The sequence below is a fragment of the Bidens hawaiensis genome, unplaced genomic scaffold (genome assembly GCF_021521415.1).
Source record: "Bidens hawaiensis isolate Kalapana, Puna unplaced genomic scaffold, B.hawaiensis_p1.1 tig00063306_1, whole genome shotgun sequence".
Taxonomy (NCBI): domain Eukaryota; kingdom Viridiplantae; phylum Streptophyta; class Magnoliopsida; order Asterales; family Asteraceae; genus Bidens; species Bidens hawaiensis.
Genome location: NW_027501317.1, coordinates 6,324 through 23,292, shown reverse-complemented (window position 1 = coordinate 23,292; position 16,969 = coordinate 6,324). Strand labels below are relative to the sequence as shown.

The window sequence follows — 16,969 nt, the reverse complement described above, 5'->3', positions numbered from 1 at the left end:
TTTTAAATTATTTTTTTTTATATATAGCCGTTACCCAACGGCATTATTATTATTATATTATTATTTCTCCATCTTCGCAGGCGACAATAATACCCCGCCCCCGCCCAATTTCGCCCAGGAGGCGGTGTGCTCCACCAAAATCGCCCAAATTCGCCCTCTTTTCTCGCTCATTACACATAGCCTTATGTGATTGTACAAAGTGGTTGTCCTTACCATGACTTAGAAGTGGTTGTCCTTACCATGACTTAAAATTAGTATTGATTACAAAGATTGGTGAATTATGTTGAATACGAAAAATATCGTTTAAAAATTGTCGAGGGGGTGAAGTAAAGATATGTTGGGTCTCGAGTCCCTCGTACCCTATGACGACCATATGCCAAGCACATGCTCAAATTATGTTAAATAGCTAGAGTATGCGCATGCAACCCGGGGTAACTTAAATGTTTCTCAAGTAAAGTAATTAAAGGGAAGAGCGGGATTGAACAAGCCTTTGGAGTCGAACCAAATGATGGTTCGTGAATAAACACGGTTAAGTGTTCTAAACTTAACGATTTTCTAACTTAATGAACTTTGATATATATATATATATATATTATTTTGTGTAAATTATATTAGTTGTAATTATGATAAACCGTTTACTTTGAATGCTCTACAAGTGTGAACATTGAAATTTTGTGAAAATATAATGAAAATGATAATATAAAGTTATAAACTAGTCAACTATAGACAATAGGTGTGAATCCAAGCCAAAAACACATACTTTTTCAACTACTATTTTTTCCTTTGTGCAATTGTGCATGTTATTTTCAACTTTTTTAGACGACTTGGAATTGGCTTACTTTAACAAGTCTACTCAATTTGACCCTTAAAATTAATATTTTTTTAAAAACAGCATGGCTTGACCCACCCAAATTATTCCGCTCCAATTCTGGATTGACTCTAACACGTTCTGACCCATCACTCAAACCAAACCGACCCCCCTAGTTTCAGAGGCTTAGTGATATATGAAAACAAAGGTGACGCTAAGATGATGTTTTAACCGATCTTTATTCTTTCATACATGCCGTTTTTAACTTTTTAGACAACTAAGATAAGTTTAACAAGTCTATGGAATTAAATGGCCGAAGAATAAATTATTGGTGAGGCAAAACCCCTAAAAAACAGCGTACTTTATGTTTTTTCTCATAGAATTCTGTAAATTTCTACACCTAAAAGTCTCTATACATATCATAAAATAAATAAACAACTTAAAAAGGATTTAGTTATCGTTTACTTGAACGAATAAACATAAACACATGTTTTCTTCATTTATTTGTGTTCGTAAATGTCCGTTTATATTTATTCATTTATGTTCGTTTATTTACATTCGTTTACATTTTAATAAAGAAACAAGTAGTTATACTTTAACTAAAATGTTTCTTTCATTCATATTGTTTTTAACTTTTTAAACTAAAATAAATAAGCTTAACAAATCGTATTAAATGTGGAGGATTTATTTCTTGATGATGTTCTTGGGTAAGTCAGACCTGAAATGTCAAAACCAATATAAACGATTAACTTCTCATCTAAGAAAGCCACCCATGTATATTTATTTGTATTTATTTTGTATATCTCATTACATGTTCAAATCTCCTAATCATGTGTGAAGATATACAAAACATATATACAAATAAATATATCATATGATTTTGACACATTTGAACATATCTATATAATTCCCTTGGTTTCTTTTCATTCTCTAAACTCACTCTCTTATTCACTCCTAATCACATATCGATCATGTCAACTCTAACTGTTCTTCCAATGCCGGTTTCGCCCCGGGAGGATGCAATTCAGTTATATAAAGCTTTCAAAGGTAAACACCTTTAACTTATTAATATGAACGAAAATATAATTCATATTTATATGAACATGAGTTAAGCTTTTGTTGAAATGAACCAGGATTTGGGTCTGATGATGCGGCTATAATCGGTATTCTTGCTCATCGAGATGCAACGCAACGGGCGTATATCCAGCAAGAATACAAGACAATGTATTCAGAAGATATCCTTAAACGTTTGGCTTCTGAACTTAGCGGCAAATTAGAGGTATGGACATGGTGTGCGCAGTTTGGTTTGGGTCAGTTTTGGGCTAAAACGAGCCACAAATCGAAACATCGGTTTCTGAACTTTAGAAAACCGTTTAGTTTTGGTTTTTGTTAGTTTTGTCATTTGAACTTGAAAATTTTGGGTTGACAAAAAATTGAGTCGAAAATAATGTTTTTGGGACTAAATGTTGTTGTTATTTAATAACTAATTAGTTATATACATTTGGACTAGAATATTTGAGTCACATATTTAATAATTATGTATATAAAACAAAAATTATAATATGAAAATCTATGAATTTGGTTGGGTTCAGTTTTCTCGGTTTTTATTACATGCAAAACCGAAACCGGCTCAGTTTCTCACAAAAATATAAAACAAAATTGCCAGTTTGGTTTTTAAATTTTGGATCTGTTTTTCGATTTCATGCGCACCCCTATATAGCATAATAGTAAGCATAGATCTATATTCTACTTTGACTTTAAATATATGGTTTCATCGTTTGCTGATCTTCTAATAATATCTTTCCCTACTAAACTGTTTAACAACAATGCATAAGCAATGAAACTGAATTTTGAATATGGAGTTCATAAGGTTTGACTGTTGACAATCATGTCATAGACTGCAGTTCTGCTTTGGATGCCTGATCCAGCAGGAAGAGATGCCAAAATATTAAACGAGTCACTGAGTCCGGGTTTTATAAATCTTGAAGCAGTAACCGAAATCATATTCTCTCGAACTTCTGCGCAACTGCAAACTCTCAAGCAACTTTACCACTCCACGTGTGGAACGTATCTTGAACATGACATCGAGCTACAAACTGACGGGGATCACCAAAAGGTCGAATCTTTACGCCCTTTTTATTTTACCAAGTTATAGTTTTACATATAGTGTCACCAGGGTCGTCTTCTTGGTAAGCCAAATAAGGCCCAGGCTTTAGGCCTTCAGTTATAGGGCCTCAGTTAAAAATAGAGTATTGTATTATGGTTTCTGAAAGTGGGTTTTTTAGAATTAATAACTCAGTGACGGCCACAAGTTAAGGAGGATGTCATGTCCCCGTTATCACCATATATCATCTATATTTCATAATTCATAAATACTTTCTATAACTATACACATAAAAAAAGAAGAAAAAATGCCTCGACATTTTAGTTAATTTGAGGTCTCGGAACACGTTGAGCTGACCCTGAGTGTAACTTGGTTTTTTGAGTGGTGAGAAGGCATCATTTAACTGAAAACCGTCTTCTTGAGCAGATTTTGCTTGCTTGGGTAAGCAAACCGCGATATGAAGGAATGGAAGTCGACAGAGAAATGGCCGCAAAGGATGCAAAAGCTTTGTATAAAGCCGGTGAAAAGAAACTAGGAACCGACGAAAAGGTTTTCGTGAAAATTTTTAGTGAAAGAAGTGGAGCACATTTGATTGCTATAAAATCATGTTACCATGACATGTATGGTGGATCACTCAAAAAGGTTATGTTACTACTATATTTCAAGAAACATGAAAAAAAACATATCTTTTATTGTTTTGCATCAAGTTTGTTTCCATGATTTTGCTAGCTAACACATGTATTTTTTTATTTTTTTTTAACAATTTGCAGGCCATAAAGAAGGAGACTTCAGGGTTATTTGAGAAATCACTTTTGACAATCTTACAATGTGCTGAAAATCCGCTAAGTGTTTTGCAAAGGTAAAGTATTTAGTTAACCATAAATCTTTATTTAAGGTTACACTATGATACTCTTGTACTTATATGTAGTTTGAAAATGATTATAAGTGCTATATAAGTCAATGCAAGGCTTAGGGACCGATGATACAACACTTTTGCGGGTGATTGTGACAAGAACTGAAATCGATATGCAATACATAAAGGCCGAATATTACAAAAAGTACAAGAAGAGTTTGAATGATGCAGTTCACTCTGAAACGTCTGGTCACTATCGAAGTTTTCTTCTCTCGCTTCTTGGCCCAAATCATTAGATTGATGGTCTTAAATTCTTGATTGTTCTTGTATGTTGCTTTTATGATTTTCTAAGGTTGCGATTTGAGTTTGTTTTTTATGTTTTGCACGCCAACGTACGTGTACTTGTTTACTATGATTTGTGTTTGTTTGGATATTTGAACACCAACTTGTACTTGGTTACTTCTAAAGTTATTAGCATCAAGAGTTTGGATTGCTCACAATGTGATAAGATTTGGGACGGACACTCGGATCGTACGTGATTAATTAGTTTTTAAAAATATATTGCGGGCATAGAACCAGTATGGTATTAGATGATTATCCGAAACATACACGCCCACTTACATAAAACATAGTTGTAACATCCACAGTGCCTCTCCTGACACCACTTCGTAGTCATTCCCATCACAACCTCTATCGTTGCCGCTACTTACCATAAAATAAAAACTAAACAAGCGGTGTCCATAGATCCAAAGACACAAATCACAACCCTAAATTATACGACAAATTAAAACAAAGTACAACTCAAGAACGATCGTCAACCTTAAAGATTTGGGCCAAGAAGCGAGAGAAGAAAAGAGCGATAATGGCCAAACGTGTCAGAGTGAACTGCGTCTTTCAAACTCTTCTTGTACTTTTTGTGGTATTCGGCCTTTATGTGTTGCATATCGATTTCAGTTCTTGTCACAATCACTCTTATAAGTGTTGTGTCATCTGTCCCTAAGCCTTTAATAGACTTATATAACACCTATAGTTATTTCAAACCACATATAAGTATGACAAGATCATATAATAACCTTAAACATAATTGTGCTTATTTAGGATTTCACCTTTGCGAAATACTTTCCGGGATTTTCAGCACATTGTAAGATTGTCAAAAGTGCGCGCTCGAATAAACCTGAGGTTTCCTTCTTGATAGCCTGCAAAATGATCAAGAGCATGTTTATACCAAAAAATCTTGGAAACAAACTTAAGGCAAAGTTTTTTTTTTCTTTTTGGATAACCTTTTTGAGTGATCCACCATACATGTCATGGTAACATGTGTTTATAGCAACCAAATGTGCTCTACTTCTTTCACTGAAAATTTGCACGAAAACCTTTTCGTCGGTTCCTAGTTTCTTTTCACCGGCTATATACAAAGCTTTTGCATCCTTTGCGGCCATTTCCCTGTCGACTTCCATGCTTTCATCACGCGGTTTGCTTAAAAAAGCAAGCAAAATCTGCCCGAGAAGATTCTATTTAAGTTAAGTTACATTATATGCAAAATCTGCCCGGTAATTTGTAAATATTCGTCGACCTTTTGGTGATCCCCCAAAGCTTGTTGTTCGATGTCACGTTCAAGATAAGTTCCAAAAGTCGAGTGATAAACTTGCTTAAGAGCTTGAAGTTGCGAAGAAGTTCGAGAGCATATGACTTCGGTTACAGCTCCAAGATTTATAATCCCTGTGAAGAGTGCTTCCTTTAATATAGTTGCATCCCTTTCTACTAGATCATGCATCCAAAGCAAAACTGCAGTCTATGACATGATTTTGAACATTTAAACAATGTTTTCCGAATTTAAATTGCGAAAATTCCCAAAATAGCCATGTTGACCTCCCCATTTCCAACTTTAGCCATCAATTAGTCAAAATCCCCAAAATGCCCTCAAGAATGTTCTTTAACAGTTCCGTCAGATCCTACGGTTTTTAGCGAGTGTGGTTGGATCCGACGGTTCTTTAACGAGTTCTGTTGGATCCAACGTTTCTATTAACGAGTTCCATCTGATCGGACGGTTCTTTAACGAGTTCAATCGGATCCAACGTTTTTTAATAGACAATTTTTTAGCGAGTGTCGTCGGATCCGACGGTTCTTTAATGAGTTCTGTCGGAACCAACGGTTCTTGATGGTAATTTTGAAGATTGACTAATTAATGGCTAGAATTGAAAGTAGAGATGTCAGTTGGCTATTTTGGGAATTTTTTTTTTTTTTTTTTTGAAAATAAAAAAAAAAAAAAATACTGTAGGGCCACCTCATTATTATAACATGTAGGGCCACCTCATTTTAAAGTGAAATTATTATTGGGATCAGCCCACCTAAACACAAGCTCTATTTCTAAAGTTTCAGTTCGGCCCGAAAGTTATTTAGTAATTTTTTATACTAATAAATACTGTGTAGATATATATTTAAAATATTACACAAAAATTACAATTGTAATGTCTTTCTTTAAGTTCACAAGCCTAGTCGAGCTTCATAAGTGAAACTCAGGCTTGGACTCCAACTTTATTCAATTTTTTAGCGAGACGATCACGAGTAACTAAGAAGCTGCTCGAACTATATACAACATAAGTCAAATATTCTCATGACCTTAAAATTTACAAAAAACAAAATTAGCATACCTCTAACTTGCCGCTAAGTTCGGAAGCCAAACGTTTAAGGAGATCTTCATGATACATTGTCTTGTATTCTTGTCGGATATATATCCGTTGTGTTACATCTCGATGAGCAAGAATACCAATCACAGCCTCGGTATCACATCCGAATCCTGATTCATTTTGTTTAAAAAGCAAAACAATCAGCAAACGAAAAAAAGAAACAAAAACATATGTTGATTAGCTTTTTACCTTTGAAAGCTTTATATAACTGAATTGCGTCGTCCCGTGGTGAAACCGGCATTGGAAGAACAGGTAGAGTAGCCATATGATATAATCGATCAGTGGTTTAGAATGAAAAATAATGAGGAATTAAATGGAAAGTAAGATGATCAAATATTCATATTATGGGTGGTGTTATAATCATGTTTTTTTTTTGGTTTTCCATTGGACGTAGACTTGTTAAAGTTATAAAAAGCAAAAAAAAAAAAAAACAGTGGGGCTTGCCCCAATGGCCAGGAACATGATGGATGACCCGGGTGTCCCGGGTTCGAATCCTGATTCCGATCGGATTTTTCTAGAGCATTAAACCTGTCGTGCCTTCGGGCGGGGTGAGCAAACTGGGTTTTACCGGGAACGCCAAGCCAAACTTGGACGCCAGCGTGGATCCTGATCATTTCAACATAGCTGACCTGAGTGGGGTGGTGGGGCACGACTTGGTCGCGCAGTGATAGCTTAACTGTGAAAGTTACCATTCGGAAAAAAAAATAGTGAAGTCTTAATCTTATCTTCACTTTTATTTTCATAGTGGATAAGTGCGTCACTAAAGGTTCTCAAAAGACGAGTCGGGTGGGTTCAGTTGATCTCATTGGTTCGTTGTCAAGTTCATGCTCTTCTTTCTTTTAAAGTTATTTTAAAAAGGATTTTGATTGAGATTTGTGGTTTTAGAAACAAAGTATCAAAATAACTTAACTAGCTGTACTTTTCGTTACAGTAAAATGGAGTCTATCTCATTGGTTCGTTGTCAAGATCATGCTCTTCTTTCATTTAACTTGGACAAGGAAAAAAACGATTATAAGTGATTTAGTGCTCAATTTTACGTTGTTGATCGACTAGGTAAAACCGAACCTATGAAGCTAGAAAGAAAGGTCACGATTTAAGGGGGATAGAACACAACACACGCTTGTTTGATAGCTTTGTCAAATTTCTAATTGATAGTAACTTTGGTGTATAGCAATCAAGTGTCCTAAAGTGTTACTAGTTCGTCTACATCATCATACGTCTCTTAAAGAATATCATTCTTGATCGTTCTTATATATCTTGTTTCAAAAGTGTTCGTGGTCTTGTTTAGCTGGTTTTTATGGAAATTCTAAACTGAACCGCTAACTATAATTTCGTATAATAGCTTACCAAATGGTAGGCTTGCTTGGGTCGGATGGACAAGCCAAAACGGTTCATTTAGCCCTTCGGGCAGTCACTAATTATTATACCAGATTATTAATCTATGTTACATTTTAAATTTCATGAATTAAATACATATGATATATGCATAACTACTTAATCTAAACAAAAAATGGAAAAAAGAAACTAATTAAGGTATATGGTAAATTGGTTTACACGATCGGTTCTAAGTTTCAAATCAATGAATCAAACCGTTAAGTTGGGTATTTAAGTTGTGAAACAAACCATTAAAACCCATTCTTGAAGCCGTTAGTCGAACCGTATAAATCTAAAACCGGCTGATTTACTTCATTGCGTCTAAAATCATGTTTGCAATATTTGAGGTCCGGTGATCTTACGAACTTATCATCTATATATCAAGCCCGCGGTGGATGTGGGAATGCTAGAGTGTTGCATTTTCTTTCTACTCTTACATACATTAGTAAAACATTTTAAATTTGTTGCATTTAAAGATTATGGTTTTAATATGCTACACACTACTACAAAACAAGTTCCTATATATTTTTTTTCCTTTATTCTTTCTTTTTTTAGGGTTAACCCTACTAAAAACAAGATTCAAGTACATGACATGCTAATGCATAAAGTTATATATGGTCATGTAGATTAATTAATTAAAATAAATATTAAGAGAAATTTTTTAAACTTAAACAAATATATGCAAGTGGGAATCAAATTTCTTGATTGAATCACCAATGTGAAAGAACTATGATTCATTCATGGAAACCTTTAAAGGTGGTGCAATGGTAAGCACCAAATTCGTTCTATCCAAGGTTTTAGGTTTAAATCATGCATCGGCTGGTTGACTGGTTCCTAGCTACATAACCTCTTGAATGTCACTTGCTCAGCACAAGTTTACGACTTATCTGATTCTTTTAGTTAGCAAGGTGTATAGTTAGGAGCGCTAAATAAGAGTTGAAATTTATATTAGCGTTGTCACTTGACGACCTATTTTTTTAATAACCTTTTTGTTTCTAGTTTACATTTTTGTTTATAGTCCATGAAGTTCAATAAATCTTTTATACATCCCTCAAACTTCAATAAAGTTACTTTTATTTTCCTTATTTAACGACTACACCAAATGCCAGTATTTAGCTGACACTACCACAACGCGCATGTAAATATTAAAATAATGGTTGTGCATCTCAATCACATGTGGTCACCATGTTCCCTTGTAGATGGTACCAAGGACATTAGAACTGCCATTTGCATTAATCTATATGATTAAACAACTTCATATACCATAATACTACTGTAACAAAACCTAGGGCCAAGACAAAGAATATTGGATTCTCATGAATCTTTGTTTCATTCCATGCATACTTACAATTCTTTTAAATATTTCTTCTCTTTCATTACTCGAACGACTAAATTTAAAGAATTTAGCAGTGTCCGTGTCTAACAAGTTTCTAACTCTACAATCAAGAAATACGCAATATACCTTGGAATATACATTTTTTTCTTTACTAAAAATGAAACTTTTATATACCTTGATACTTAAAACTTTGACTAATCAAGAGTCAATGTTTTTCCATTTAAATTATAAAAAATAATCAAATATTATATCAAAATTCCAGCAAATTTTCTGCAATTACGCGTTAAAAGATATAAATACTAAAGTGACAACTATGAGAAAGTGTACGGTCTCAAAGTACACCCATCCGTGCATAAAGTACAACGAAGACCCTAGTATAAAGTCAAACAAATTAAATGAACATTATGCATTTTATTATTCAAGTGTAAAATATAATTATTATCATTAAAAAATACATCAGGGTGATGATGAAAGACTAGATAAATATTCTGCATTAAATAACTGAACGTGTTTTATCTCATCACATTGTCGTGACTTCGAGCGAGTGTTCACAAACGTTGCCCTTAGGTAAGGGTTTTTCTCGGCCAAAGTCGGTTCCAAATTGCTTAACCGAACTGAAACTTGACAAAAACCGATCCAAACCAAAACAGATCGTAACCTGGTCAAGAAACCGATGATAAATCGGTTTTGATTTTTGTTGACCAAACCGAATCGATTTTGAGTTTTAAATAGGTTTGTGCAGCTATACTATAAAGTCAAACAAATTAAATGAATATTCTGCTTTATTCACCTGTAAAAAATAATTATTATCATTAATGAATGAATACACATGTAACACCTACAATTTTCTTTCCCACCTATATTTATATAAGTAAAAGAAAATAAAAAAAACTAAGTTGTATACATGGAAAAAGTCCCAACGTTCTCTCCGTACAATTACCAATTACCCCCAACATTCACATCTCCGTACAAGTCCTCCGGCAGTTTTTCCGGCGGTATCAACTGGAAAGCTTCCGACAACAGGTAAGTCTCTCTTCTCCACTCGCCCCTCGTCTCCACCACAAACCACCCGCAAGCCACCGCTCGAAACCGAAGGAGCGAGACAACGAGATCGTAAGTCGGCCGGCGAATTTTTTTACGTCTTATTTATAGTTTTTGCGGTACACAGATATTTCTACCCCTTTAATCTTCACCATCCTCACTAATCTTGTTTCTTTCTGAGCACTTTTGCAATTGTCAATTTCACAATTTGAGTTGGGTTTAGCTGCCCGATTTGTTTGAATAGAGCTGGGTATTGGGTTTCATGATCTAACTTCAATTGCTTGTGTTATTGCTACACACTATTATTATTATTATTAGTTTTTGTTACTATTATTATTATTATTACTATTGATTTGGTGTTCTATTGCTTGTGTTTGTGTGATTAGTTGCAACCATAGAGCGTAGGAACCATGACTATTACTTGAGACCATGTCCTGAAACGAGGGGTGTAGGAAAGAGTAAAGATAGGGAGCGTATATTGCGTTTGGCTTCTTGGAATGTAGGAACATTAAATGGTAAGTTGCTAGAATTGGTAGATGTGCTTAAAAGATGTAGGGTTCAGATAGCATGCCTCCAGGAGACTAAGTGGAAAGGACATAGAGGGGCTGAGTGTAATGGGTATAAGTTGTGGTACTCGGGGTCTGATGGAGCTAGAAATGGAGTGGGGTTACTAGTGGCTAAGGAAATACACACTAGTGTGGTGGAGGTGATAAGACATAATGACAGGATTATGGTGTTGAAATTAGTACTAGGAGAGAAAGTAGTGGCAGTAGTCACCGCCTACGCGCCTCATGTAGGCCTAGGGGATCAAGAAAAGAGAGAATTTTGGGATTGCCTAGACTCAGTGGTAGGGGGCATACCTAGGGGGGAGAGGATTTGCATAGGAGGTGATTTTAATGGACACATTGGTAAGGCTAACGATGGTTTTCAAGCCGTACATGGGGGTTTCGGTTTTGGTGATAGGAATGAGACCGGAACAGATCTTCTAGAGTTTGCGGTGGCACATGACCTAGGTATTATAAATTCTTGTTTTAGGAAACAAGATTCTCATTTAATCACTTTTAGCAGTGGTGGACGCGACACGCAAATTGACTACCTTTTGATGAGGCAAGGAGACCGACGTTGGTGGAAGGACTGCAAAGTCATACCTGGGGAGGCAGTTGTGACTCAACATCGACTACTAGTGACAGATATAGCCTTCAGAAATAAGCTGACTGTTCGAGAGAAGAAAGGTACACCGAGAATTCGATGGGGAAATTTGAAGGACGAAAATCTCCTACTGTTTAAGGATAAACTCATACTGCATACGCGGGCTCGACTAAATGGGGACTCAACTCATTTATGGGAAGCTATGGAGACAAAGATCATCCAAGTAGCAAAGGAGACTCTCGGGGTCACAACAGGAAAGACAAGTGGGCATAAGGAGTCTTGGTGGTGGAATGACGCAGTGCAAGACAAGATAAGGGACAAACAAGGATGTTTTAGGGAGCTAATGAGGTGCACGAATGAGGAGGAGCGAGTGGAATTGAGGGACAACTACAAAACGGCCAAGATAGAGGCGAAGAAGGCAGTGGCGGAAGCAAAGAAGGCGGCCTTTAAACGGATGTATGAAAGTCTAGAAACAAAAAAGGGGGAACATGCTATGTTTAAGATTGCCAAAGCCAGGGAGCGTAGAAGGCAAGATCTAGGACCGGTGAAGCTCATAAAGGATACAGATGGGCATGTACTGGTCAAGGAGCAGGACATCAAGCTAAGATGGCAAACCTACTTCCACAATCTTTTTAACAATGGGAGAGCTTACCAAGAAGAACATGACAACACAAACTTTCAACGACAACAATCGAATAACTGCTACTGCCGAAGGATGCACTTAGGAGGATGGGAAGGTCTAAGGCGGTTGGCCCAGGCAACATACCCATCGAGGTGTGGAAGTGTCTGGGGGAGGAAGGAGTCATGTGGTTAACTACTCTGTTCAATAGTATTCTCAAATCAGGTAAGATGCCAGACCAGTGGAGGAGCAGCGTTGTAGTTCCTATCTATAAGAACAAAGGAGACGCCCAATGTTGTGGTAACTACCGAGGAATCAAACTACAAAGTCATACTATGAAGCTATGGGAAAGAGTGATTGAGGGTAGACTTAGACGAGAAACTCAGGTTACGGTCAACCAATCTGGCTTCATGCCGGGGCGTTCCACCACAGAGGCGATACACCTTATAAGAAGATTAATGGAAAAATATAGGGAATCGCTCGTTGTTCGATAAAAAAAATACTCCATTTGATAAGAGAGTGGAGATTGAGATGGTTTGGACATGTAAAGAGAAGACAGACGACGAATCCTGTTAGATCCGTAGAAAACATTACTATAGAGGGGAGGAGGGGTAGAGGACGACCGAAATTGACTTGGGATGAGAGGATTAGGCATGATTTGATAGACCTAAACCTCTCCGAGGACATGGTTGAGGATAGGAATTCGTGGAGAAGTAGAATTAAAGTTAAGGATTTTTAGAGAGAATTGAATACCTTAGGGCTTAGACTTAACTTATTTAGGTCACATACCATAATGGTATTTCCCTTACATATATTATTATTATTATTATAATTATTATTAGTTTTTATATAGCTGTTAAACTGTGATCTTATTATTAATATTATTATAATTAGTAGTAGTTTTTATATAACTGTTAAACTTTGATTTCCTTTATTTTGCTTCATACACATGTACTTAGAGCCGAGGGTCTCTCTGGAAGCCACCTCTTTATTCCTTTGGATAGAGGTACGGTGTGCTACATCCCACCCTCCCCAGACCCTACTTATAGCTTTGCTGTCGGTGGGATTTTACTGGGCATGATTGATTTATTGATTGATAAGTTGTATACATGTTTGAACATCTTAACTTCTAAAAGAATGAATGAATGAAATCATTAATTTCCTAATGTTAATCTCATATTCACCCTAAAAAAATAATATTTTAATCAAAAAATCATTTGACTTGGGGAAGAACTTTTTCTTTAAGGTCCACAATTTCTTGCAAAAAAACTTTTATTAATATTCTTGTAGCTGCAAGGGGCACTTTTGGGAGATAAATTTGCTTGCTCCAATGCATGTGACTGCAGCTCAGTAGGGTAGTCTCTCAGACACCTTATGCGGGGCCCGGCTCCGGTGCTCCACTTGCACGACAGCTGGCGTCCTAGTTGAAAAGATTTTGTTCCTTTATGTGAACCGATTCTTCGCAAGATTGATTTTTTAGGGACTGTTTTGTCTAAACTTGGCTCGGTGTCATCATCTGACACGTCATGCACTGACGTGGCGTCATCGTCAGCGTGATTCTTGGTGTCGAGAGTGGTTAGTTTCTTACTTGATGATCGAGACAGTCTTGACTTTTTCGGTGAGTCCAGGGGTAAATTGGTAATTTGTTTCATGACAAGTGTCATTTTTGAGATGTGTTCGTCTACAAGCATATCTTCGGTATCTATGCGTTCCTTTTCGCTTACGTCGTCTTCTGACGAGTGAGTTCTTACATGAAGGCTAACGCCTTGCTTGTTAAGCGATTCGTTATCATCTTCATCTGAATTCATCTGATAATAATAATAAATTAATAATTAATAAAAAAATTATTATCTTTTATCAAATTAAAAAAAAAGCAAAAAACTTTAGAATCTTTTTTTTTACCTTAACATAAGTAGTATCCACATCATTATCTTGCAGAAACGAAACAAAATCTATAAAATATTCTTGTGTGGGACGATAATGCCCGCTATGAGGCCAAATCGCCTGTTAAATAATCACAAATAAGAATATTATTAGCATAAATTAAAAAAAAAAACTTTATATACCAATATATGTTGATAACATTAAAATTACCTTTAAAACGCCTTTCTCATAAACCAATCTCCCGGCTGCTAATGTGGCACCGCCAGCTAAAAAACTCGAATGTTGAAATAAGCCTTTCTTTTTTACTCCAACATATAAAGTTCTAGACGTACTTAAAACAAAAATCCATTTAGAACCCGTTGATGATCCGGTCGTGTCTACATATTCTCCTGTTTGTTTATATAAAAGCTTTCCGTCCTCTATCGCAACCTCATATTCCCTCCTCTCCATCTGTTAAAAACAAATCGTTAAGTAAATGTTCGTTTGTTTAAAAAATGAAAGTTTAGTAAATTAAAAAAATGACGAATGTCACATACCGGGCCGAGGTATTTTATGCATTGTTGTTGAAGTTTTGACCGAGGGCATTTGTCTACAAGATTCACTTCTTTCCCTTCTCCTATATCCAACCTGTATTTTTTTATAAATTGTTATATTAATTAGATTAAATGCATACAATATATATATTAGTTTATATGATAATGCTGCTATGAATTAAGCTTACCAGTAGAAGAAGGGTTCTTTGCTTTGAGACTGCAACCAGTTTAAATAGTAGAAGTGAAGATTATGCCCGTAACGATGTCGCGGATCAATCTGTTTTACAAAAAACATAAAAAAAAACAAAAAAAAAAAGAATAACTAAATAATAAAAATTATATTACTCACATTGTAAAAAGAAATTAAAGATTAACTTACTGCTTCAAGCCAGTGCTGCAAGGCAAGCTTTTGGGCTTTACTGTTCTTTGACAAACCTTTTCCAACCTACAAAATCAAAAAAATATAAAAGAATTTGTAAATTTTTTGCATTTATTATTTGTAAAAATTCATAAATTCATTTTTTTTTATATAAGTTATAAAGTTTGTATTTTTTTACCTTGGCAGCCCTTGTTCTAGCTCTAGACCAACGCGAAATGGCGGTTTCTTGTTTATCAAGATCGAAAAACGATATCGAACTTCTTTTAAGCTCTGCAAAATCTAACAGCTTCCACCTACAAAAATGCCTCAAAATAATAAATAATAAAATAAAATAAATAATAATAATAATAATAATAATAATAAACAGTTAAACACATACCAGCTTTGTTCGATTAGAACCGCGCAATCTGCAAGCTTTCGCCTGGTTCGAAAACTTTTATAAACTTTTTGCAGCTTAGTGGCTGCTTCATGTTTAGGACTACCAGAGTCAAGATCTTCAACATTATCAGATATTAGTGATTCAAAGGGCATTTCAGTCTTTTCAACATGGTTATCTGAAGATACTTTAAAGCTAACAGATTTATCAAACTTCATTACTTGAGAAGCCATTAACTGCATAGCCAATGGTTCGGGTTCGGGATCACGGTTCTTAACCTCATCATCTTGTTGTAAGTTGATGGCTGAGTCTAAATCTGTGTATGCTGCAAATGGGCATGAAAATGATAACCCCATGCAAGTTTTGAGAGCCTCTAGATCAACTTTATTTTCCTGTTAAAAAATATTTCATTAATAAATAATAATTAGGCCTGTAAGTGAACCGAACGTTCGGTGAACTGTTCTTGAACAGTTCGGTAGAAAGTCCTTTTATTTGATAAAAAAACGAACATGAACACATGTTTTGTTCATTCATTTATGTTCGTGAAGGATCGTTTAAGTTTTGAGTCTTCTAGAACTTTATTTTCTTGTTAAAAAATATTTGATTAATTAATAATGTGGTTAGTTAAGATCATGATAATAATATTATGGCATTTGTGAAAACATGTATGTGTTTGATATGATGTTACACCAAACATAAAAAGTGTGTATTCAAATGTATTTGGCCATAAATGACACCTAATAAAAACAAGTAACAAACATAATGAATTATAATGAGCTGTGACATCACCGAACTGATAAAAAAAAATATTATTAAAGATTAGAAAGTGTTTATTCAAATGATAAAAGGGTCGTGTTCTTAGGTTGGTGTTTAAACCTGACATGAACCCGAAAATTATGTTAAATACGTGAAACCAAACACGAATATGCATATTCACGGGTTGAACCAAACAGTCAAACACGGCCCGTTTGACCCGAAAGCTTTTTATTTACTTTTTTCACATATTAGTACTTTAAAGTTGTAGTTAAAAACAAAAAATATAGATATTTATATGATATAAAAATCACATTTTAATTATAAAATCTTATGTCAACTTCAAATGTTGTTAAAAATACCCGTATAACAAACTCGACCAATTTAATTTAGTACATAAAATATATTTTAAAAAATAAATGGGTTAAACAGATCAACGATCAAGAAAGCAAGAAATTTTGTAAAAATTCTGCCTTTAAATAAAAATATCAAATCTTGAGATTCAAACAAAAGATTCAAAGAAAGAAGAGATTCAAAAGAATAAGAGTGAAAAGTGTGATTGATGGATTGATACCTTGGAGAGTATGAATGAATATGATTGGGTTCAAAGTTGTATGAGTGGTTATTGATGGTATGTATAGTATTAGAATAATATGTTAGAGAGAAAGTTGTATGTCAAAGTTGATGGCAAACAAGAGGTTATATAGAAGGCATCAAGCAGGTTCTGAGTGTGTGTGTGTACACTTATGAGGGGTCATAGTGGAAAGTGGGTAATAATGGTTTTCTAATTAAAGGCGTGTTTATTATTATTATTATTAAAATAATGTTTTAATAAATAATTTGATATTGTTATTTCATTTTGTGGGTGATAATTTTTATTATTATGAAAAAGGTTTTTTAACATACAGTTTGATATTGTTTATTTCATTTTGTGTGAATTTATTCTTATTATTATGAAAAAAAATTTGAATAAACAATTTGATATTGTTTATTTCATTTTGTGTGTTATTATTCGTATTATTATGCAAAAAAAAATTATAAATAGTTTGATATTGTTTATTTCCTTTTGTGAT

General features: G+C 34.8%; 1 protein-coding gene and 2 pseudogenes across 3 annotated transcripts; 1 reads left to right on the top strand and 2 right to left on the bottom strand.

The window, feature by feature from the left end:
- The first annotated feature begins 1,686 nt into the window (after positions 1-1,686).
- On the top strand, positions 1,687-4,066 carry LOC143603883 (annexin D5-like; annotated as a pseudogene). The gene is made up of 6 exons (XR_013148159.1): positions 1,687-1,855; positions 1,942-2,087; positions 2,706-2,924; positions 3,339-3,554; positions 3,683-3,776; positions 3,859-4,066. The product of XR_013148159.1 is annotated as an annexin D5-like (transcript).
- A 44-nt stretch (positions 4,067-4,110) lies between these two features.
- On the bottom strand, positions 4,111-6,827 carry LOC143603882 (annexin D5-like). The gene is made up of 6 exons (XM_077080546.1): positions 6,642-6,827; positions 6,417-6,562; positions 5,339-5,557; positions 5,046-5,261; positions 4,872-4,961; positions 4,111-4,789 (listed from the first exon to the last, which is right to left on the bottom strand). The coding sequence occupies exons 1-6, from the start codon at positions 6,715-6,717 to the stop codon at positions 4,586-4,588; spliced, it is 951 nt and encodes a 316-aa protein (XP_076936661.1). The 5' UTR covers positions 6,718-6,827; the 3' UTR covers positions 4,111-4,585.
- Positions 6,828-13,076: 6,249 nt separating this feature from the next.
- On the bottom strand, positions 13,077-15,582 carry LOC143603881 (IQ domain-containing protein IQM2-like; annotated as a pseudogene). Its single transcript, XR_013148158.1, has 7 exons — positions 15,147-15,582; positions 14,946-15,060; positions 14,577-14,833; positions 14,392-14,482; positions 14,066-14,305; positions 13,874-13,975; positions 13,077-13,779 (listed from the first exon to the last, which is right to left on the bottom strand). The product of XR_013148158.1 is annotated as an IQ domain-containing protein IQM2-like (transcript).
- Between the last annotated feature and the right edge of the window lie 1,387 nt (positions 15,583-16,969).

Coding starts and splice junctions, on each gene's coding strand:
- LOC143603882 (XM_077080546.1), bottom strand. CDS start 6,717: ATGGCTACTCTACCTGTTCTTCCAATGCCGGTTTCACCACGGGACGAC. Junction 6,563..6,641: donor GTTATATAAAGCTTTCAAAG/GTAAAAAGCTAA, acceptor AAAATGAATCAG/GATTCGGATGTGATACCGAG. Junction 4,962..5,045: donor ATGGTGGATCACTCAAAAAG/GTTATCCAAAAA, acceptor ATCATTTTGCAG/GCTATCAAGAAGGAAACCTC.